Here is a 24,393-nt window from a genome sequence, read left to right as displayed (position 1 = left end):
TTCTACATTGCATGTAACATGGTGCAAAGATAACACTGAGATGTGGTTGTGGTGAAAGCAGTAGCCACAAATAGCAAAACCACGGATTGCAGAAAACATCCCAGGCAGTTCCAATAAACATTTTGGACATCACTATGCTTTCCTGGAGTCTCTAAGTATCAAGAAAAAAGCATTTTAGGAAGCTTCCAGAACAGTCTTATTAAGTGTATTGATAGCTTTTTAATGTCTGTCTCCCTGTAACATAAAAGCATTCTAATTCCATTAAGTACAGAACAAATAATATCTCTGCCAGTGAGAAGTGAGATTTATTTTTTTCTGGGCAGAAGTAGTACCAGTGGAGGTAAAAAGTGGGTAAAGTTGGGAAAGAAATGGCTGAAGCTGGACAAGAAGGCTAGACTGCAATGTTGTGCTGCAGTTTGTACCATTGAGTTCACTGCTTTGTATACTGTAATGAAGACTACTCACTTTGTTTTTTATTCCCTGAACAAGATAATGCAATGCTACTCTGGTCTATGTTCTGCAGTTTCCACAACCTCAAGCCTCAAAAATAAAGTGAAATAAACCACATACTGTTACAGTCAACACATTAAATATGGGGCTCCCAGTTTACCTTCATAATACTAGTTGCTAAATCCATTCAGACTTCTTTGAAATATATAATGGAAGATTATGGAGAAGGGGGAGAGGGTATAATGTGACTTCTGTTTTCAAGCTATAGGAGTTACTTTTTGTTTAAATGTAGTATTAATAAACATATCATAGTTGGTTTTGGTTGTTCTTTGTTTGTTTGTTTGTTTGTTTTGCTTTAGTATCGAATGCATTAAAAATACATATTGTAAACAATGAACATTTCTGTGCCTGACAGGTCCACGTGACAACAGTAAAATGGGAATCCTCTACATCCTGGTTCCCAGCATAGCCATCCCTCTGGTTATCGCCTGCCTTTTCTTCCTGGTCTGTATGTGCAGAAACAAGCAGAAGGCATCTGCTGCGACACCACAGCGCCGCCAGCTGATGGCATCTCCTAGCCAGGACATGGAAATGCCACTCATTAATCAACACAAACAGGTATTTTTTCCAGAATTTGCTTAGGCCACATATTTCCAAAGTGTCGTGATTTTCATTGTCTTGGGTTCCAGTGTTCAAATTGAGCCGTGTTGTAAGGGACCTAATTTTCATCCTGTCCTGGCCATCTACTACAAAGAAAACCAGGACTTGCACTCACTAGATGTATCCAGAAATCCTGACCTCCACCAACAGCTTTCAGGACAAAATATTTTATGACATTTGTCCCTACCTGTCAATCCCCATTCTGCCTGTTGTCTCAGTGAGTGGAAATTTTGTTATTTCTGATCCAGTCTTCAGCGTGCAGCTCATTTTCACTACTGGTAGCAAAGTGGCTGGTTTGCTTGTTTAAAGCTGGATGCACGGTGGGGTTTCTTGTCTAATCTGTCAGCTCAGTCTGCTGGTATTCTGAACTACCACTGAGCGGGGAGCTGAGCTGGGGTGCAACATGTTTCTAAGGCTGTGTATCACAAAGGATGGTGAAACGAAAATGGCTTTGAACTTCTGTCTACAGATCTCAGCTACTGCATATGATTTTCTGGGTCAACTGACTGATGTCCATGCTAAAATCTTGTTCTTGTTGAATTTTTAATCACAGCATTTACAAGATGCAAGCTCTAAAAAACAATGCTCAGTTTGGAATAATTGTCAACATCTGTTTAGGAAACTGTAGAATATTTGTGGGATATTACCAATTGTAACAAATTGCATTGATTTTTTGTGATAAGGGGGAGGTGTAATGGCTGAGCCTGGGCTGTGCTGGAAACTATCTGGTCCAGTCCATAGTCTGTTGGCCACTAAAATCAAAGCATGCTCCCAAATCACCTGTCAAAGCCTCTTTCCAGCCTGTCCTGCTCCCTCTGGCTGTGGTACCCTGTGTGAGAAGCTGTGCCAGCTGCATCTGGCTTGGTTAGGGACTCCTCCAGCCCGTACTGGTCAGGACAGACCAATTAGATCATTGTCACAAACTCCCTTGCTTTTGCTGCCAGCTGCAGGGGGATTCCTCATTCTTGGCTTCACCACCTTCATGTACCAGAGAGAAATTCCTTCTTCCTTTCACTCTTCTTCCACCCCCCTCTTTATCAGAGCTAGCACAAGGTTTCTCAGCAGGGGTATTGTGTACTGCTGCCCACAGGCAGGGATCATTCCTGTAGTCCAGTGGAGGAGAAAGGGGATATCTGCTACTGCAGAACTGAAAGAGAGGTTTTGTTCCTCCTTCCACTGGAAGGGATGTTTCAGTTCACCCTGAGGCTGCCACATCCTCAGCCAGTGTCCTCAGCTTTTCTGACATCTCCAGTGGGTACCTCTGGGCAGATCTGTAGGGCAAGTGCAGCTGCAGTTAATAGGCATCATCGTTTGCCAGATTTACTCTGAACCGGTTATTCATTCAGCTTGCAGGAAATATGGTCTCTCCTTTGTGAAAATAATTATACTCATCATCTTGCAGCATAATTCAGTTTACACTTCTGATAACAGTATAAGTCATTCCAAGGTTAACTGTAAAATCAATATACTGATGTGAATATGCAAAAAGCTGAAAAGTCATTTTGGCCCAATTTATCTTCCCTTTGGAGCATCTAACCACTGGGAACTTCTCTTTAATAAGAGATTCTGTTGTTTAGAAAATGTTGTGATTTTTTACTGACTTACTTTCTTTACTTCATTTCAGGCTAAACTTAAAGAAATCAATCTGTCCACTGTGCGGTTTATGGAGGAACTGGGAGAGGAGAGATTTGGAAAAGTCTACAAGGGGCATCTTTTTGGTACAGCACCAGGTGAACAGACACAAGCTGTTGCTATCAAGACACTAAAAGACAAAGCAGAACTGGCTCTTCGGGAAGAATTCAAACACGAGGCAATGATGAGATCACGATTACAGCACCCAAACATCGTTTGTTTGTTGGGAATAGTGACAAAAGAACAACCCATAAGCATGATTTTTAGCTATTGTTCCCACAGTGACCTCCATGAGTTCTTGGTGATGAGATCTCCCCATTCAGATGTTGGCAGCACTGATGATGACAAGACAGTAAAATCCACTCTGGAACCAGCAGACTTTTTTCACATTGTGACTCAGATAGCTGCAGGAATGGAGTACCTTTCAAGCCACCATGTTGTCCACAAGGACCTGGCCACTAGAAATATACTGGTGTTTGATAAACTGAATGTGAAAATATCTGATTTAGGCCTTTTCAGGGAAGTTTACGCTGCTGATTACTACAAACTGATGGGAAATTCCCTTCTTCCTATCCGGTGGATGTCCCCTGAGGCTATTATGTATGGCAAGTTTTCTATTGATTCAGATATATGGTCATATGGAGTTGTGTTGTGGGAAGTTTTCAGCTATGGCCTGCAGCCTTACTGTGGTTATTCTAACCAGGATGTCATCGAGATGATCAGGAACCGACAGGTTTTACCATGTCCTGACGACTGCCCCACATGGATATACACTTTGATGTTGGAGTGTTGGAATGAATTTCCCAATAGAAGACCAAGATTTAAAGATATACACAACAGACTAAGAACATGGGGAAACCTTTCTAATTACAACAGCTCAGCGCAAACCTCTGGGGCAAGCAACACCACGCAAACAAGTTCTCTCAGCACAAGCCCTGTTAGCAACATCAGCAATGCTAGGTACATTGGACCAAAGCAGAAAACTCCAGCTTTCCCTCAACCGCAGTTCATACAAATGAAAGGGCAGATGAGACCAATGGTCCCACCTCCTCAGCTCTACATTCCAGTAAATGGTTACCAGCCAATGCCTGCCTATGGGGCTTACTTGCCAAATTTTTACCCTGTCCAAATTCCAATGCAAATGGCTCCTCAGCAAATGCCTCCCCAGATCATTCCCAAACCAGGCTCCCACCACAGCGGGAGCGGATCCACCAGCACAGGCTATGTAACAACAGCGCCTTCCAACGCATCGGTGGCCGATAGGGCTGCTCTGCTCTCAGAGGGCACGGATGACATGCACAACGGAACAGAAGACATCGCCCAGAATCCCGTCCAGGAAGAGGAGGAAGAGGAAGGCTCTGTGCCTGAAACAGAATTGCTGGGCGATAATGACACACTTCAGATGGACGAAGCAGAAATTCAATCAGAAGCTTAAGGAATTTGGCCTCATTACTAATCATTTCACATCACTTTCATGCATGGAGGCTGTAGATCCTTAGGCTTAATAGCAGTGATTTTTATCTGATTAAAAGAAACAAAACTAAAAAACCTACACCCATGTAAAGTGCAGCAGTAATGATATACCTGGTTTATTGACCATTGCCACCATCAGATTTTGCAAATATGATGGTATAGAATTGCTGGGTTTAATCTTTTTTACTGTCCTACAGTTCTTGAGGGAAGCTGCTTTTCAGTTATGTACTGTTGCTGTGCAACATATTGCAGAGTAGCATTGCACATCATGTATATCATGATATGTGAGTGTAATGTTAGTGAATTATGCTTAAACCAATAACACAAAAAGGAATCCAACTATCGTTGCAGAATTGCCCTGAGCATAAAGAAGTGCCCTGGATGTGATGGACAGCTTAGTTTATAGTATTTATCTCTTTGATATAATGGACATGAGATTGTTGTTTGGTTTTTGAGTCTGAAAAAATAGCAAGTTGAGAATACTGATCTGTCTTTGTATTGCGTTAACCAGAAAAGTAGGGAAACTGAACACAAAATTGGCTATGCTGAGTCAGACCATGGGTCTATCCAGCTCAGCAGCATGTCTCGAAAGGCCATTGATTATGGCTGCCCAGGGAAGACTGCAAGGGCAATTTCCCTTGTAGAATTTCCCCAGGGTATTTCCCCAGCCTCCAGCAATTTGTGGCTTAGGGACTTCCCAAGCCAGAAGTGGAATTTTTTTTCTGTTTAATAGCCCTCGATGGAATTTTCTACCATGAATTTATCCAAATTATTTTGAAGCCACATAAACTTATAGCATCCACAACATCCTGTGGAATAACACAAGAGGAGAGAAGATGGCTTTCTTTCATCATTCCCAATGAATGACTGTGACAGAACCTTCCAAATGAGATCATCTGACTGCATTTGTGGATGAAATTATTCCTTCTCTGCTGTGTATTTTCAGCAGCAAGCAGCCTTAATACACTGTTAACCAAAAATGGGGATATTGTAGGGGATATTGTAGGTGTGCACTAACTTAACAATCCAACTTTAATTGCTTATTGGTATCAAGTACAGAAAAGGGCTCCACATGTGTGTTCCTACATTGTAAAAGTGTTGGGGTTTGTGCGGGGTTATAGACTTACTTGATTTACTGCAATTACTGCTGGATTGCATGTGAAACCATGTTTTTTCCTGCCTCTTTAGTGAAGAAGAATCTTTGAACTTTAGAAGACCAAAATAAGCAATACTGTACAAAGTGCTGGTTTTGTGCTTCTATTTGCAGGATGAATCATGTACAGACCTTTAAATGTAATTTATGTTTTACTACATTTTATATACTTTTTTTCATTGAAATGTTTGGATTTTTGGATGAATGATTTTATAACTTAACCATTTACAATATTCACATGTGGTGCAGTTTTATTGTATTGCTGTTTCATTTTGTTAAACATGCAGACAGGTCCATACATTTCATGACCCTTTCTGTAATACAAGCAATACACATTCTCATTGTAGCATTTTAGCCAACACACACTATAGCTATAAGTTGTACATCCAACATGGAGTATTCAATAAAGTGATGCAAAAAGTATGATTAAGTATGTTATCTTTATAGTTCCTACAGCCACTGTTTTGTTATGGTACTTTGTGGAAATAGAAATGGCCACAGTTCCTTAGGTTATAGATTTCATACCTAAGCTACAACTTTTTATTTTATAGCATTGGGATTCACTTGTCAATCGTGTATCATTGTGATCTACATCCTGTGTTCATGGTATGGCAGCATTACTCATTTCCAGCATTTCACTTGGATTTGGAAATGCACTGGTAGGAATAAAATATGAAAGCTTTATTACTTGTGTTAATATAATGCAGCTTTGGGTGCTATTACTAAATAAAGGATAAATAAATAAAAAAAAAAAAGTGAAGTTTATTTACTTTAAGTTCTTTGTTTCTTCTAGGTTTCACGTTCTCAGATTAATGAACTTCATTAATCAACCACATTGGCTTCCTTTGCTAACTTACTGCCTGAAAAATGAAGAGTAAGTGGTCCATTTACACCACAGATGCGTCAGTGAGAGAAGAGATATAACAAATGAATGAGTGGCAGTCAGTGGAAGCTTCTGTACAGCACTGTCTCAACTTCAGCCCATTTCTGACAGTCAAAGAGCATTACAACTTTGAGTGCTTTGGGTGCAGATTGGGAAACTCCTAATTCCCTTCTTCAAGCCTTGTGAATTCAAGCCTATAAATCACTATAGTCAGAAAAGAATAGGACAGACTCCTGTAATGACTTTTCCATCCCCACTGAGATGTGGATGCACTCTCAAAGAGATGGTAGAGGAGTAGTATACAATGCCCCAGGCCAGCATTGGTCATACACACAGTACCACAGAGGGGTTTTCTCCCCTCTGTTGATGTGGACACAGTTCTCTGAGCTGCCACAGCCAGAGCCACGATGGCATCCAAGCACCTCGTCTACAGCTCAGGTGAGCACCGCTCCACAAGTGGTTACCCCTTCAACACTTCAGTGACTGCTGTAAATCATATGCATTGGCAGTAACTTGTTGCTCTGCAAGTCCCCAGGCTGGTCCCCTATGATGTCTCCTGCAAAGACCCAGCCAGAGTCAGGATCTGTCTTTCCTCCTCAAGATTTGGAAGCAAAGCCAAGGAAGAACAGAGAAGGGATGTGGTGGTAAGTGGATGGAAGAGGGTGGTAAGATGGGAATAGGGGAGGGAAGGGTTGGGGCTGGGGCCCAGCAAAGCCAGCACAATGCTGCTCACTAGAGCATGCGAAGTTACTTCTTCCTGCCAGGGTTAGCAAAGCTAGAGTTTGTCCTGGTGGCAGAACAACTTTTCTAGATAAAATATATGTCTGGATGACAAGGAGAGAGCAAGATGTTTTGGGGAAGACTGTGGGATGTTTCAAAAGTTTTCTCTTGCCTCTTGCTAGTTCCCTACTCTGCTTTAGCCAGTATGATCTTCCTAAGAAAACAGGGACTGACCTTGGGAAAAGTGGGTAGAGCATTGGTAGTGTCCATAGCAGCCCACTGATGAGGCATGGGGCTCTGGCTGACAGAGACTGCCTCTTCCCCATCTTCAGTGATATATGACACTGGTTGTGGTGCATGCCCTCCCCACACCCATCCTAACTGATTTAGCTGTCCTCACTCAAGCCCAGCTCTCTGATATGGTGCATGTGTCTGATCTTGGCTAGGACTGTTGTGAAGAAAGAGCTGTTGGAGAAAGATGTGGAAGGAGCCCTGGTGTATCAGCTCCTTCTCTCACATGCAGCCTATGCCTACAGAGCACAAAAAGGCTCCTGGGATTCACCTCAGAGCAGGACAAAATACCCCTGTGCTCAACAGGTCCCTGGCAGAGCTGGAGATCAACCCAGCATCAGCAAGCCTGAAGGTCTACGCTACGTGTATTCATGAGTCCTGGTGAGGAAGAGGGGAGGAGGGAGAAGCTGAAACATGAGGCAGGAGGGCTTTGGGTGTAGCCCAGTCACAAGTGCCAAGACAAAGTCTTGATCTATGGCAGGACTTTCTTAGGGTTCTTGATGCTTAGTTGCCAGCCAGGGGTTAAAACACGACAGGTTGATGTGTCCCAGAGCATAAGGAACTAAATGTCTATAGGAACCAGCAGTGCCTTGATCAACCAGGCATCTGCCTACACCTGAAAACAAGTGTGAGTCCCTGTTTGCAAGAGCATATGGGGTAGATGGGGAATGGATTTACAATCCCAGGGCAGGGAAGGTCAGGGATGGTTTGCAGTCTGAGCAGGGACACTTAAGTGACTGTAGTTGTACACACCTTCTCCACCATGCTAGTGTAGCCTGGCAAGAACACCAAACTGAATCCTGTTCTGATATTGTCTGAGTTCTGGGTTATTGCAGGGTGTTTTCATCTGTTTTACTGATTGGGACTACAGGGAAGACAAAACAATAAACAATGTAATATAAACAGCTGTGTAAGAACAGAGGATGGAACAGATCCTCCTAGAAGATATGCTAAGGCACATGGAGGCCAGGGAGGGAATTCGAGATAGCCAGCATGGCTTCACCAAGGGCAAGTCCTGCCTGACGAACCTAATGGCTTTCTATGGTGGTGTGACAGCATCAATGGACAAGGGAAAACCAACAGACGTCATCTATCTGGACTTCTGCAAAGCCTTTGACACGGTCCCCCACAACATCCTTCTCTCTAAATTGGAGAGCTATGGATTTGATGGGTGGACTGTTCGGTGGATAAGGAACTGGCTGGATGGTCACGTCCAGAGGGTAGTGGCCAATGGCTTGATGTCCAGATGGAGACCGGTGACGAGTGGTGTCCCTCAGGGGTCCGTACTGGGACCGGTGCTGTTTAATGTTTTCATCAATGACTTAGACAAAGAGATCGAATGCACCCTCAGCAAGTTTCCTGATGACACCAAGCTGAGTGGTGCGGTTGACACACCAGAAGGGCGGGATGTCATCTAGAGAGACCTGGACAGGCTGGAGAGGTGGGCCTGTGTGAACTTCATGAGGTTCGGGAGGTGATTCTGCCCCTCTACTCTGCTCTGGTGAGACCTCACCTAGAGTACTGCATCCAGCTCTGGAGCCCTCAACACAAGAAGGACATGGAAGTGTTGGAGCGGGTCCAGAGGAGGGCCACAAAAATGATCCGAGGGCTGGAGCACCTCTCCTATGAGGACAGGCTGAGAGAGTTGGCCTTGTTCAGCCTGGAGAAGAGAAGGCTGCGGGAAGACCTGATTACGGCCTTCCAATACCTAAAGGGGGCCTATAGCAAAGATGGGGAAAATCTTTTTAGTAGGGCCAGCTGTGACAGGACAAGGGGTAATGGTTTTAAACTAAACCAGGGTAGGTTTAGACTAGATATAAGGAAGAAATTCTTTACGATGAGGGTGGTGAAATGCTGGAACAGGTTGCCCAGAGAGGTAGTGGAGGCCCCATCCCTGGAAGCATTCAAGGCCAGGTTGGATGGGGCTCTGAGCAACCTGATCTAGTTAGCGGTGTCGCTGCTCCTGCAGGGGGGGTTGGACTAGATGACCTCTAGGGGTCCCTTCCAACCCAAAACATTCTATGATTCTATGATTCACTCACAGTGCAAACTGAGAAGTACAAATAGGCCTTATTAGTACAAGCTTTGATAGACAGCTTCATTCCTTCACCTTCATCTAAATGTCACTACTCTCAGTTTCATCTGATGATTTCCCTAAAGGCTGATCCAGAAGGACATGCTCCCTGTGGATACATGAATTCTTTGCTTCCTGTATCTGCCAGGGCTATGAACATCATAGTAAGTCAAAGGGAAATTACTTCACAGTAGCAGTACCTCAGACTTTTATTAGAGATATGAATTCGAATGTGTTTTTCACTTATTATCTGAGGAGTTCATTAGATGTCACTTGCTTCTGTGTTCAGAGGAACCATCTCACTTCAGCCATGTGGGAATGAAGGGAAGAGGTCTGATGCTTTCTGGGAGGGAGCTCAGGGACACTTGTTGAGTTGGAGCACTCTCAAAAGATGTCAGACCTTAAGGTGTTTGCCAAAACAAATGTAAGGCTGAAACACCCAGCTACAAGAACAGTTGTATCTTCAAATAAAGCTATGCTTTACTGTTTTTAAGTCACAGTTTGGCCCTCCGTAGACAGTAACTCTCTGTTTCTAGACAGGCAAACTCTAATGCAAACTGTTCTCAAAAATAGCAGTTCAGTTACTCAAAACATGAAGAAAAAAATCCACTGGCAAAGCCATCCTCTATTTGAGGAAAGGGACTAAATTCATATTGTAAAGAACAACGTATGTTACTGTTCTATAAATAAGTCTAAAAAATGTTAGTGGAATGACAGGAATCAAGTTTTGTGGATTTTCTCAGACACTGGGAAAGGGGTATTAGAAGATTATAAGAGTGGTGGCATACAGCATGAACAATGACATGGCTCAGTGAATGAGGTTTAGTTCCGTCTTATTAGAAAACTGAATTTTGTTCTCATTTTTTCAGAAGTGACCTTGTGTAATCTTTCAGTTGTGTCCAGCTTGCAGATGTGACAAGTTGTTGGCTCCTTCAATCAGCAATATGAGGTCTGAGCAATCTCAGGCTTTTCAAGCAATACTAAATGTGCTCAGTGGGTAAGATAAATCGAGTCCATGATATCCTGGTCAGGCAGACCTTTCTCTAGACTAAAATGTACTGTATCTCCTGTGACAAAATGTAAGAGAGCTGGTTTGGCAGGGTTTCCTTTCCAGAAAAATGCTGTAAAAACATTTTGCACCTAATATCCCCATCTTGCCCTATCTTTGATGTTGAAAAGTTGCAGTGCCAGGACTCTATAGCCACTGCTACTCCTTGATAGATACATGGTGGGAGCTCCTAACACTGGGTTCCCACTGCAGAAGGCTGGGCCCCCCGGCTTGCTTTGTGACCTCAAGTAGAAGGCAACCCCTGTGTGTGCACGTGCGCATACATGCCTGTTTTGGGAAGAAAAAATATCATGGAAAATAAGGCAGTAGCTCTGTGTTCAAGGTCAAATGAAATGTGTGTGTGTGCACATGCGTGTGTGTGCATGCATGTGTATGTACACACATACCTACATACAGACATGTGCATACAGGTAGGAAACAGCAAGGGGCAATGCATATTTGGATAACTGCAGTTCATTAGAGGGTGTTTTTCCTTTGCTCTCTCTGTGATGTGCAGATGCTCCAGGGCTGTGCAAGGCCTTTTGCAGCTCTGAATCCAAACCCACTTCCTCCCAGTGCGAAGTGAAACCCTCCCCTGGCACTGCTTCCAGTTGGTCACAGTACTCATGGCTGCACCAGGAGAAGACTCACAGGGTGACCCTGGCACAAGGAATCCCCTAGTATCCCCCATGGGGCACTGCCACCATGTAGGACTTACAGAGGGATTTGTCACTGTCACAGTTGTCCCTGGACACCCACGCTGAGGGTCTCAGCACTCTCCCTGACCCAGGCCCTGTCCCGTTGCTTTAAATGAAAAAACATGGCCCTAAATCTTAGCTGAATACTGCGAGGTTGCACAAGCAGGGGGAAGTAATATAACTGAGGTTATGGCAGGAGCTGGAAATAGTATGGGGTTCACAGGGCTGTAAATCTCCAGGAGAGTCGGAATTTAAAATAATACTGTACTGAGGGAGCACAGAATCTGATGTAGTTACTTCTCATTTCTATTGATCTGAAAGAGGAACTTTACTTTATCTCAATTACAGTGTACCTGATGGTTTAACTGTCCTTTTTAAGACCTGTGTCTAAAACTGGAAATAACCCATCTGTTCAGTAGGTTTTGTTAACTCTAAAAGTGGTGGAATTAGGGAGAAAAAAACTAGATTATCATGACCACATTAATTTAATTGAATGTTTGTTTCCATACACCAAGTAATAAATAATTATCATGAAGATTTACAGAAAGTGCTTTTGCTGCAAACATATTTTATATTTGCTACCGAAGAAGATATTTTTGTAGAGGCCACCCTCCATGTAAACTTCTTGCAAATTTCTTTTCAAACTACTAAAGTAGTCACTGAAGGTGTTGGGAGCTGTTGTAATTTTGATTCATAAGAATCAGTTTTAACAATCTTATGAAGAAATCCAATTTTAATTCTTAGTTTGCTTTAGAAGTAACTGACATACACCACTGTTAAGAGATGGAAGCAATTCCTTTCAGAACCACAAGACATTGTAATTAACAGATGGGATGGTGGGTAGGAAAATAGGCGGCAAACTAAAGAAGTAATTGACCACATAGGGACTGTCTCTAAGTCATTTAAAAACAGAAACATTTCAGGTGCATAGCACTAATTTAATTTAGATGTAATATGATTTCAGCTGAGGCTGATTATTCCCAAATATAGTCTGATGTTTTACAGCCATGGTAAAGATCTTTGTCTTGATCTGTTTTTAATCCAATGAATACTTTTTTCATAACCTGATGTGGCTTACCATTTAATTACTTTAATATCAGGTTTAAATTAAATTTATATTTGAGATGTAAACTGAAATGATGGGAGAAATGTCTTGCAAAAGAGCCAATAGCCATGTGCTTTTCATACCAAGCGGGGGATGTCATGTTCCAGTTTTTTCCCACTGTCTGGTTTCCACACCAAATGTGTGTCTCCTCAGTGTATCTTTCTGTTCCCAGCTCAGTTAGATGATCGTTTCAGTACAAATTACTGAGGAAGAATTTCAAATTATACACTGTTAACACTGAGAGAATTGGGAATAAATAATTTGTTTCTTTATGAAGCAAAGGTATTTCATGCTGTCTTTGCTTCCTCTGTTCCTTGTTCCTTTAATATATTCCTTGCCCTTGCCCTGCATTAGGTATTTCTCAGAGGACAACCACAGCATTCACTAATGCATTTCCTCTACTTGAAATACTGTTATCTAAAGGCAGACTAAAAGGCACAGTTTATATATTTATAAATGGATATGTTTAAGAATGAACTCAGTCTTGACATGTTGAACAGCATGCAGTGGTAAAAGTGTGAGGATTTTTGTTGTTCACTAACTTGCAAACCCAAACATTCCCCAACAAAAGAGTGTGTGGAAGCAAGGTCGTTGGTTTTCAGCACAAGTTGACTGCTGACTTTGCTGTGGCCTGCACTTGTGCATCCTATAAAATGTAAGTACTGGCATTTCATCAACATTTTGCAATGTATTGGTGTTTGTGTAATTTCTTTAACCATGCTGGTATCCAGGTATCTGATATAAGCAGTTCAACTCTTAACGGTCCTCTGCTCTTGATGTTTGTTAAGGCTGCTTTTGTGGAAAGAGCTGCCCCCGCATTAAGAGAAGCAAATCCACCCAAACCAACACAGAATTCACTTCTGAAACAGGTGGGATGCTCTAGGCTCAGGCCTCCTCCTAGCTCTGGGACACCCGCAAAAGCCACAGCAGAGAACAGTGTGAGTCCACCTTACCTGTCTCAACCTCAAGCCGGTCTGTACTGGGTTTGTGTAGCAAGGTCTTGGTGGTTGGGGTGGTGGGCCCCTGGCATCCAGCCAAGGTCAAAACCACCACACAGTCATTTTGGCTGACTCCACGTCGGAGGTGCTAAGCTGCTGACTTAGCACTGGAGGAGGTCAGGGGATTGGGATCCCTTAACAGGCAGGACCCTCATGCTGAAAGTGGTGCTGGACTGCCAAAGGTGGTAGTCTTCTCAACTGCCCTAAGTAGACTTAAAACAATGGGCCTAGTTAGGCTGAGTATTCTTCCTAACCATGTCTGTCTGAGGAGTGGGGTTAATTCTGGACTGAGCGCCCACCTCTGCCACTGGCACCGTGTGGGACCCCGTGTAAGTTATTTAGGTTTCTGTTGTTGTCTCTCCTGTAAACAACAAAATCGCTCGTGCTTCATACAGGTATTGTGAGAGGAAACTCATGAGGTAACAAGGGAATTCATACTGTGGACAAGTTTAGCAGCCTGGTGATAGATCATGTTTCATGCTAGATATAGCATGAAGACATTACAAAAAGGCATCTTCTACTCCCCAGAAGATTATTGTATTGTACTGGCTGCTGGGTTCTTAGGCTTGGTGCAGGCTATTTGTCTGTAGACATACTGTGCGCAGATGGAGTCCTTCTGTGGGGGACATTGGTCTGAAATGAGTAGGTGCATCTTATTGTGACAAATGGTCTTGAGGCCTGAACCAAAGCCCATTGAAGTCATTGGGAAAAACTACTCAGCTTAAGAGGATTTTGGATTAAGGCCATAAGAAACGTTCATCTTGTTCTTTTAGATAAACACTCCCCAACTTGTAATCACAGTGTTATTAAAGCATGCTTTAAAAATCTTTTTTTTTCTTTAATAGCTTATATAACACAGAGTGAACATTGTATTCTTTTCTGAATAACTTAAAAAGCCTGTGATTTTTTTTCTTTTTTTTTCAATGTGGCAGTGTGACATTATAACACCTTAAATTGTTCTGTGCGTACCAAAAAGTATTCATGGTACATACTGTAATTTCTTGTAATCGTTTTGTTCACTAGCCTATGCCCTTGGGAAAATTATTTGCCAAAATAACATGCATGAAACCCTCTTTTTTTTTTTCTTTGTGGCTTTGCTTGGAAATCAGTGTACATATTTGCAATAATCTGCTTTTAATAAGTGGGAGTTAATACACCTACTTTGTTCATGCATTTTTAAGTGTGCTAACATATGAGAGGCTTTTAGGGGGAGGGGAGTGGAGACTTGGGATCTTGCCGCTTTGGAAGGGGTCTGCCTAACACAGTCTGCCTGAGCAAGGGAGAGAGCGGGAACAGAGCAAGATTTTGCTCTGCCCCTTGGCAGCGTTTATTGAAAACACCCAACATCACAGCAGGAGGCTGAGGGCCGGGTAGCCTGGGGGCAAGGCTGGAGCCACATCCCATCTGAGTCCCCCCTGGCCAGCCTGGTCCCATCCCTGGTGGCCTCTGGCTCTGAGGTCTTTCTTCCCTTCTTCCAAGAGGTTGATGCCTGGGGTCTGTCCCAGGGCACTCAGCACATCAAGGCCACTGCAGCAACCCCGCATGGCTCTAGAGAAGGTGGTGGTGGAGGCTAACAGCTGCCCAGGACCACAGTGAGATATCGTGGGGGGTGGGAGTTGCAGGCCCCATCCTGAAGGCTGGCGAGATTTCCCCTGTCCCTCTCCAGAAAAAGCACCAACAATCAGAAGCCACTCATTGTCATCTAATCAGGGATCTGCTCTGTCAGGAGGTTCATGAAAACAGGCTTTCAGACAGGGTTGTTAGTACTTCCTCTCTCCTGGACAGAAGTGCAGACCTCCCCCTGCTGCTCCAGCACTTCTGCTTCTGGCCAGCCCCTGAAAATGGGGAGACACACCACAATCAGCGGAGAAGCAGCTTTTTTGAGTCCCAGAAGGCATTTTGTGCAAGCCCAGTGCAGGTTTTAGATTAATTGATTTCTTACAAAAAACAATTTACATCTTCTTTATGCGGGTTTAATACACCAGGTTTATTATACCAGTCCTTAACGTAGCAATTTGGTAACGTAACTTCCACATTATCTAGTCGCTTTGCTTTCACTTGCAGTTTTTCAAGACACTGTTATCAGTGTGTGTTCTTGTGTACGTACTTTTACCTAGTATTTCTCCCAGAGCAATATTTCTGTGAATACTGCATTGCAAGTCAAGACTTTTTATTTCTGCTGAACATTGCGATATCATGTCAAAATAATTAAGGTGTGATATTTCCTAAGAAAGTCCTTAGTTTACATTGCTCTGAGGAAGTGCTAGACCTGATTCTTCAAGATTTTTTCACAGAAATTCCACTAAAGCCAGAATAATTTTAAACTTGGCATTGAAGTGAATGGCACACACTTTCTTATTTGTTTTTTTTTCCTGCTGTACACACATTCATGTGCATACCTTTGTACTCTCACAAAGGCTGAGAAGACTATTGAATGAATACATACTTGCAAAACTGGCTAATATTTCCCAGTGTTTTAGAAGCTGTATTAAACAAACTGAACCTTCTTCTCACATAGCAGAGTCAAATACAATGCTGTTTCGGCAAAGGGTGCACTTTTGAGCACTTTTTAAATGGGAATTTTAAAAGAATGCTTTTAAAAATTTATTTTAAAAAGAAGCAATGTCCCAGGAAAAGGTTCAAGGAAAAGAGAGTGAGCACTCAAGTCCCACTGCTTCAGGGATGGAATCCAGTGAGCAACTGACAAAGAATTTCTTGTGTTTTGGTAAGCAGGGTGATGTTTCATCTGGCATTATAAATTTTCAGAAATGAAGGAAATTGTAAATTATGAACTCAGTCTTTTGCTTTTCTATATTGTAACCTCTCTTGCCAGTGTAGTTTTCTGCACTGATGTTGATTAGAAGGTACATATTCAACACAGCTCATTTAAGAACCAACATGAAGATTAGTTTTCCTTTTTATTGCATTGTTTTGCTTATGCCATGGTCCCATCCCCACAAGGAGGTCCCAGCCCCATTTGAAAGAGCAAGTGAGAAGCAGCAGTGAACCAAGCTGATAAGCTCTGCCATACCTGTGCTGGTTTTATTGAAGTCAGGGAGAGATGCCATGTCACCAGCTCTTTGGAGCGAATCTTGACTGTTGCGAGGTTTGGTTGATCTAGATATAACTTGAAAATCTTCCACTTCTGAAACCTGACTTTCCTTTAGAATAGAACATAGTAGAGAGAAACTAGGCTGCTCTACTTTACTGCAATTCAAGTTCCAGCTAGTGGTGAAAATCAAATAAAAAACTCAGCGTAAAACTGGCTTGCTCTTGGTCTCTGACCTTGGTCTCTTCTTTGTCTTGACTTTCACTTATGGTAAAAAAAAAAAAAAAAAAGAAAGGATTTGAAGAGCAGTGCTTCAAAATACATCTTTTCTAAGGGCCCACAATTGTTAAGGCATCTTACATTTCAGGCCTACAGATGTCCAGACTGTATAAAGTCTTGTTAGGTAACAGAAGTGAGATTTTCTGTTTATGCTAAACATGAAAAGAGTTGGTATACCGGAAATAAAATAATGCTCAAAGATGTGTTAGAAGACTCTGTCAAGAAAGTGGGGGGTTCTATTTAATGACTTAATCTTACTGTACCTCCAAATCCATGTGTAGGTCTCACTTTACAAGAAAAAGTATATGGAAGAAGGAGATTCCTTTTTATGATTGACATTTACTCTTTGTTATCCTTTTCTGTATAAGCCCCGATCTGGTAAGGTATGTAAGTATATGTTTAACATAAGGCACAAAAATAATTCTTGGGGCAATAGCCACAGGGCCTACTCCGGGGGACAATCCCCCCTGACTAATGCTGAACATAGACCTCAAAAATGAGACCTGTAATGAGAGAGTACAATGTCCTAAGAGTCGTGTTTAAAAAATTAATCTTCTCCATTACCTTGGAGTATGTATTACTGAATATTGCTGTCAGTGCAGAAACTGTGTCTCATTAAAGGTAATGGCCATGTTCTCTTGGACTTCCCTGCTTATCATGCCATAGATGGCAGCACAGACCGTTGGTCACATAAGGGGGAAACAGAGGTGTGCAGTTAGAGACAGCGTCAGACTCTTTAACATTTTATTTTTCTGCTGGCATCACTAAAGGATGCGAACAAGATATTTTTAAACCGTAAGTGTAGCTTTGACCTTTGATTTCTAGGTGGAGAGGGTAGGCATTTTGCCTATCAAATGAAGCAGGTGTGTGGGTGTCTTTAAATAATTACTTCCGAAACATGGAGATGTGGCTGAGGGAACAAGGGAAAAATTTTGCTGAAACTATTTTCTGTGGAAATACAGAGTTGTTTTGAATATTCTTATATGTCTGCAACAGGTAGATTTTTGCAAGTGTACTTGCAATAAGACTGTAGAAATAATGACAATGTGATTATAGAAATCATAATCACAGAAAGTCTTCTAAGAAATATGCCAGCTGTTTTCACAAGTGTGAGATGAGACAGGAGAGATACATAATGAGATATTTCATTGTTGTACTTTTGAAATTCGGTTTGCATATGTGCTTTCATATAATTGAGAACTTATAAACTCGTGCTGTATAACAGGATAAAACCACTAATACAATTGTGCATCAGTATGCTTTGATTTACCAGTAGACCCTCAATAAATTTTGTAATAGGCCAAAGTTCATGCATTTTTCTCAGAAGCATAAGTCTATAACAAGTAATGCTGAAACCAAGCTTCATTGCTAAAAAAAATAAAGTTAGATCTTGTCAATTAATTTCACAATCTTAAAAAAAGGCCACTCAAAACCTCTAGGGTTTAATAAAATAAAGGGCACTGAATAAGGCAGATGCTTTTTGGAATATTCCAGAGAGTTGTGATAGTCAGACAGATTTGCCCATATGCTTCATTTCACACTTTCTCAAAGGTTTTTATTGATTTGGTTAAAGTGTTGTATGAGCATAGCATTGCCAATAGCAGAGTATTAAAATGTGTTACCCATGATGGCACTGTAGCTATGAGTTTATTTGGAATCCTTTGTTATGCAACAAAACATCTTGTGTTGACAACCTTATGGAAAACTAGGTGATTGAGTTGGTCGTTTACTGCCTCGTTCACCTCCTGTAAAGTGAAGCTCTGTACTTGGGTAATGTATTTATTTGAGCCATAATTTTGATTTACCAAGACACCAGTCTTCCAAGCTTCCACCTTTGCACCTTACCTCTCATGCTAGTGACAGTGCTCCTGTTGTGGCAGGTGGCACTTTGGTATATGTTCATCTTTATTTCTACTCCCGTAAGTTTTGTTTGCAGCTATGCATGTATTTTGTAATCCGTATATAATCCATTACGCTTGGTGTTTGGTGTTTCTTCTGCAGTTTTTCCTGTATCTCCAGTAGATTTACTTACTTATAAGGCATAGTTTTTACCTTTTACTTCTGTTTAAGTAAAGAATTTGTGTTTCTGCAACTTGATACATTTTTTTCTTTAGTGACAAAGGACCATTCTGTTAAGCAGTTTCAGTACAGATGGCAAGTATAACTAGAAGACATTGAAAACAAAATCCAAAGGAATATACAAACAATAGCTGTATGCCTATAGACCTTATGTCCGTAGTTTTTATTATTTATAAATTGTAGTGCATTTGCAATATTGCCAGATTCACTTGTACATCTTGGTTTAGATCTGCCTTGTTGTTGAAATACCGTGGAATAAGTGGAATATGCTTCTTATACATTCACATCCATTTTAGTTTTAGAAAAGGTCACTCAAAATTCTATGTTACTGAATTACATTTCCATCAGATGTAAGTGCATGATGCTCCATTTTTCCAACATAATAATTAAATATCACACAATGACGTTAGTGACACTTAACTGTTACACAGAAATGTTCCTCTTCAGGATTACCATGGACAGAAACAGTAAAGGTGTGGTGCTTGTCAGCTTCCAGAGATTCAGGCTTTAGTAAGTACCTAAGTTTATATTACACCAAACCAATCTCCCAAATAAGTGGATATTGACTCATCACTGTTTACTGGAGCTATAAGTATTTTTCATGCCTACATTCACAAAGCTTTTATTTTTCCCATTTTCCATGACCGGGTCTTGCATTTAAATGAGATAATTCTCTAGGGAAGGACAAATGTAGGAACTTAACAAACTTTCTTTTCTTTTAGGCTCCATTAAGTCAGTGTTTTCCTTCCCTCCTCCCTCTCTCCTTTGAAAAAGCAAGTAAATATTTATTTTGGAGCAAAATAAAGGCAGTACCTCTACCACACTTTTTTCTTTTTTTTTTTTTCCTTGTGTAGTAGGGTCAGGGTCAGCTGTGTTGCCTTTTGGGGTTTTGGTCTGGGGTCGTAAAATACTCGTTTTGTAGACCTTTGCCTCGTCAAGTAAATGTAAACCAGCTAAGAAAAACAAACAATTTAAGACTGTGCTGTTTGGACTCTGTACATTAGTATTTCATGCATTTAGTTTTTGACCATGAAGTATCTGCTCATGTGTAGCAAAATAAGTGTGTAGTAGAATAAACTCCCCTCTTCCCTAAACCTTTTTACAACAGAGGATGCATTAACGAGTCCACTCCAGCAGAGAAAGCTCATTGATTTTGTTACAGAAAATCTTTGTCAATAAATCTAAGACTTCCCTGAAATTCCAAAAAACAGCTAGATGAAAATTTTAAACTCTTTCCTAAAACCTTACTGAAGTCTAAGAATTAGCTTGCATATCAACTTAGTATCATATCTAGTTAGTATGGCTCTAGGTAATTTTTATTTTGCATTCTCTTTTCTGTTTGTTCAGTAGATGGGCAAAAGTAGCGTTCCCTTCAACATGGCTAACCATAGCAAACCTTTTTTTTAATGAAGCACTGAAGCTCTGTGTGAAAAATGCTCTAACACTATATTTGAAATTATAGCTTTAAATCTACATATTGTATATCTGTTTCTTTGTAATAATTCTGAAGGTATGAGTGATGTCTAAAATTTAAGTTGTGTTAGTTTCCAACATTTCACGTAGCATTTAATTCTCAGCACTTGCTTGTTGTTTTGACAATTTTTTGAAAAATGTTGACAAACTTAACCTTTCAGACTTATATTTTCCATTTTTATTCTGTGCTGTAAAAAAGTAGCAGGTGTTAGAGTAGACAGGTGAGTAGGGCAGAGACAAGTTCCTAACCTAATCATAATAGTGTTCTCCATGGTTTAATGTAGGCCACTGTGGTATATAGATAATACCTCTAAATGGTTGAGCGCTTAGCAGAAAGACTAACACGAGAAGCTTCCTGATGGAGTTCAAACTTGCTCTGCTTTGTTTTGAAATATTTTGAAAATTTATTTGAATGCCAGTCTAAAAATTTGTGTTTTCTTAATTTGCATTTTTCTGTTTAAGTAGAAATATTCTGCATGGCTGCCTCAGATATATATATATTGGATATTCAACTTGTTGTTTTTGGTTACTGCCACTGCATGAAAGACTTGCAAATATCCATATGTTTATAGAAAACTGGCAGCTTTCATATTAGTTCAGAGCTTGTTTGTTTCTTTTCCTTTCTCATTCCAAAGGATTGGATTTTGCCAGGAGAACAAACTGTGGTTACAAAATGCAGCCTTCAATATGTACTTCATATTTTACCTGACAGCGTCTCTTCTAATTTTGCATTTCTTTTTTCCAAGGAGTACACTTTAATGACCATTTGGAATTAAGTTTAACATTTAAGTTTTGTGTGTTTGGTGTTGTTCTTTTCAATATGAAGATGTCATGTTTTTATGTAGAAAGTGTAGGCAAAGTTTCTGTTTACTTTCCTTCCTGTGTTACTGGCTTTTCTTGTTCTCAAATGTACTTAGTGAAAGTTCATCTGTGGTGTAAGACTGTAGGTCACTGCCCAGATTTGTAACCCCCTCTTAAATTTTTTAATAACATGAAGCTGAAACTAATGCATAAGTGTAAAATTTCATAGGGCTTACAAATTTGTATGCTCTTACTAAGCATAAGCTTGTTTTTTATGAAAGTCTGGTATAGGAGTTCCACACAAACAATTTCAATACTCACCTAGTGTTTTCTCATCTTAATTAATTCTGAAATGCATTTTCTGTTTAAATGAAACATTGAGAATCCTGCTTTGATGCGTTAATTTCTTCTAGTGCATACTTTTGAGTGTCATGTAAAGATGATGATTTATAATGAAGTTCATTTAATGTGATTCATTTCTTAGTAGTCTCAGAGCACTTTATAGTTGGAGAATTATACTTCAAATTAATTTAAAAATTAAAGAGTAAAGTAGTGACAATCATCTGCTATTCATCAAGTGTAAAAAGCTCTCATCTAAGAAATCATTTATAACTGTCTGAGCAATAATCACCAAAACACTTTGTAAATATGCATTGCTGTCCTGTCATTGCATAGACTTACATTAACAGGGATCTTTAACATTGAAGCTGACACAGTTTCCACTGCAGCAGATAAGGCTGTCACGGCCAACGTCATATCCATGGGGACATGGGGATACGGAGATGGTCATACTCTCTGCTTCACGCACACAGCTGAGATACAAAGGACCAAAGTGAGTTGTAGAAGGACCAGAGAAACTGAAGTCACCCCCATGTCCTCTCTCAGGCGAGCGATGACACTTTGCGCACCATAGCTGCTTTATGTACAAGGAGATTAAGTAGGAGAAACAAAGCATGTCAAGAAGCTGTGCAAGAATGTATTGAAAAGAAAATGCCTGGCAGCAAGTAAGAAGGTAGAGAAGAAAAGTTAAGCATTAGCTATACTGTGAAATGTGAATATGGAAAAATGGCAGATTTTCCAATGGCAAAATTAAGTTTTGCTATCTTCTGTTAACCTCGCAGAGCCAAGATAGCTGGGAGGGTGCGACCCAGCTCTCCTCCCTTTCTTCCCTATCAACAAGACAGTTTGGCAATTTCCATTTAGGTCTGTATGTGCATTCCCTCTGATGACAACAGAGTTGCACAGCTATTACTAATGACATAATCTGAAAACTGTGGGTCTGTGTACATGTTATTAACCACCTAATTTGTCTTGCAGAATCATTATTACTGCTGATTATGTACTTCAGTTCCTTGAATATGGCTCCATTAAAGTAGCTACCAAATTGTCCTATGACTCGGGCTGACCTCAGAAATCTTTATTGACTTCTCTATGACAAAGGTACTTAGATTTAATTTTTAATGGGTTGCAGGAGCATTACCAGGTCTCACACATAATATCTGGCAGAATTCTGAAACCCCATACCCGGAGTCAGGAAACTGTATCAGTACTTTGTCCTTCAAAGACAAGCTGGAAAACAAGATTCAATGGGACTTTGAAGTGTCAAAACCAAGATAAAAGTTCCTTTGACTCAACTTCATTTGTTCAAAACTTGTAATTTTCAGTGGTTGGTGGTTGTGCAACCTGGCAGCACAAGAAACTCCAGATGTTCAGTTGTCTTGCCCAATCTATAAGCTGTTCCAGTCCACAAGGTCAAGAGAATGATCTGGCGTCTGGAAGAGATGCTGAAGCAGAAGAGGTGTCATAAGGATCCTCAACATGTCCAGATCTGGTGACTGGGTCCGAGGAAAGACAGGAAAGTTACTTGAGGAGATATCAAATTTTTACATCAGTTTATGCTATTGTAATTCAATACTGAGTGGAAGATTTTGACCAGAAAACAATGCTATTTGCAGAAGATATACAGTAGCAGCAAGAAACAAATGGGAAAGTGCATTTACATGAATTCTTGTTACAAAAGTAACATTACATGTTCTGAAAGGAAGAGAGCATAGTAATTTGTATGTCGTCAGCACTTTAATTTTATTGTCTCGTTAATTTGTATGTGACTGAAATGTGTCTTCAGTTTTGCTCCAATTAAAAAAAGGTCAACAATAATCACTTACATCAGGTCTGGTTTTGGTAATGATGTGAAAGATGGTACTGGAGCAAATCTTTCCATAGGCTTACGTTATGAAGAACAGTATATAGGCTATGTCCCACATTCAGAAGCAAAAATTGTGTCAGAGTAAAACTGGCTCATGGCAGCTCTCGCATCAGCGTGACATGGACTAGGCCTGTAAAAAGAGATCGTAATTCAGCACCTTGCTATTTGCAACCTTGCTATTGAGGCTTCTGGAAACAAGGGCATGCAGCAAAGGTGATGAGGGCAGACAACCAAGAGCTTAAGCCTGTGTACAGCCTCCTGCTGTACCGCATGCCGGAGACCAGGGTAATACAGGGGCTGGGGCTGCATCTTGTTTCTTGTCTGAGCCCAGTCACAAGAGTGTTCAGAAAAGTGGCCAAGAAGAAGGACAGGCAAGGACTCTATGCCACCGATTCCGGGCTCAGAGCTGTAGCAGAGAGCTGTGTGGAGCTACAGTTTTTCCACAAAGAGTAGATGCTTCTGTGTTCTTCATGTTTGATTGCCCCATGTGTAATCTTGACACAGCCAAAAGAATAACTACTCTCCTCTGCAAGCACTCATGTCCCCCTGACAGGTTCAGCATGCTTTATACCACAAAGGTATTGCAGCAACAGTGAAGCAAGAAGGGCATTTAATAGGTCAGCAGAATTATAATAGTACAACTTGAAGGAGGTCAGTGCAGCAATGTGTTAGCAACATGTCAACACAGGAGCTTGCCATGCCTTTTATTTAAATAACCACTCAATTTGTTGGTCTTGACATTGTCCGTGGGGGATTCTTGACCAACAGAAATACGTCATGCAGCACCATAAGAGAGCAACATCTGCTCTAGAAAGAAGCAGAAATACATCAAAAGGGCACTTTAGTCCTGAAGTGAGAGATGTGGAGGAGATAGTGGGATGGAATGGTCCCTTAAATGTTTGCTGGATTAGACTGCACCCAGGAAATTCTAATTCATTTTACTATGAGTAAATGGTGTTGAGCTCTGCTGTCATCTTGTTTGGTAGTATTTGTATAGCATTATCAAAGGATAACCATAAATAAAAGGAAATAATTCAAACCCTCATACATGTAGTTTCAAAGTGGAATATAGAGATTAACTTTATTGACTCACATTAATGCTAAAAAGAGCAGCATGGTTAAATCCCCAGCAGTACTGTTATTCTACCACACTCTCTCTGGGGTTTCCTAGAACTTATCATTTATGTTCTTCTGTGGATGTAGTTTAGCAAGTGTCTGTAGATTAAATATATGTGATTTAGATAAGAGTTTAGGTTTCTTATAGCTGGAATATCATGTGGCTGGAGGGGAGAGGACGGAAAGAAGATTTAGCTTGTGTTTC

General features: G+C 40.9%; 1 protein-coding gene across 1 annotated transcript in view; it reads left to right on the top strand.

Moving 5' to 3' along the window:
* ROR2 (receptor tyrosine kinase like orphan receptor 2) overlaps positions 1–4,177 on the top strand; it is a 50,621-nt gene extending 46,444 nt beyond the window's left edge. The window contains exons 8-9 of the mRNA XM_009639534.2: positions 866–1,068; positions 2,735–4,177. Of these exons, the coding sequence (XP_009637829.2) occupies positions 866–1,068; positions 2,735–4,177 (1,646 nt within the window). The remainder of the gene's footprint in view (positions 1–865; positions 1,069–2,734) is intronic.
* Positions 4,178–24,393: the final 20,216 nt, after the last annotated feature.

This window comes from Egretta garzetta, unplaced genomic scaffold (genome assembly GCF_000687185.1).
Source record: "Egretta garzetta isolate BGI_Z169 unplaced genomic scaffold, ASM68718v1 scaffold375, whole genome shotgun sequence".
Lineage (NCBI taxonomy): Eukaryota > Metazoa > Chordata > Aves > Pelecaniformes > Ardeidae > Egretta > Egretta garzetta.
Note: the sequence above shows the minus strand (reverse complement) of the source record. Positions and strands in the feature narration are given on the sequence as shown.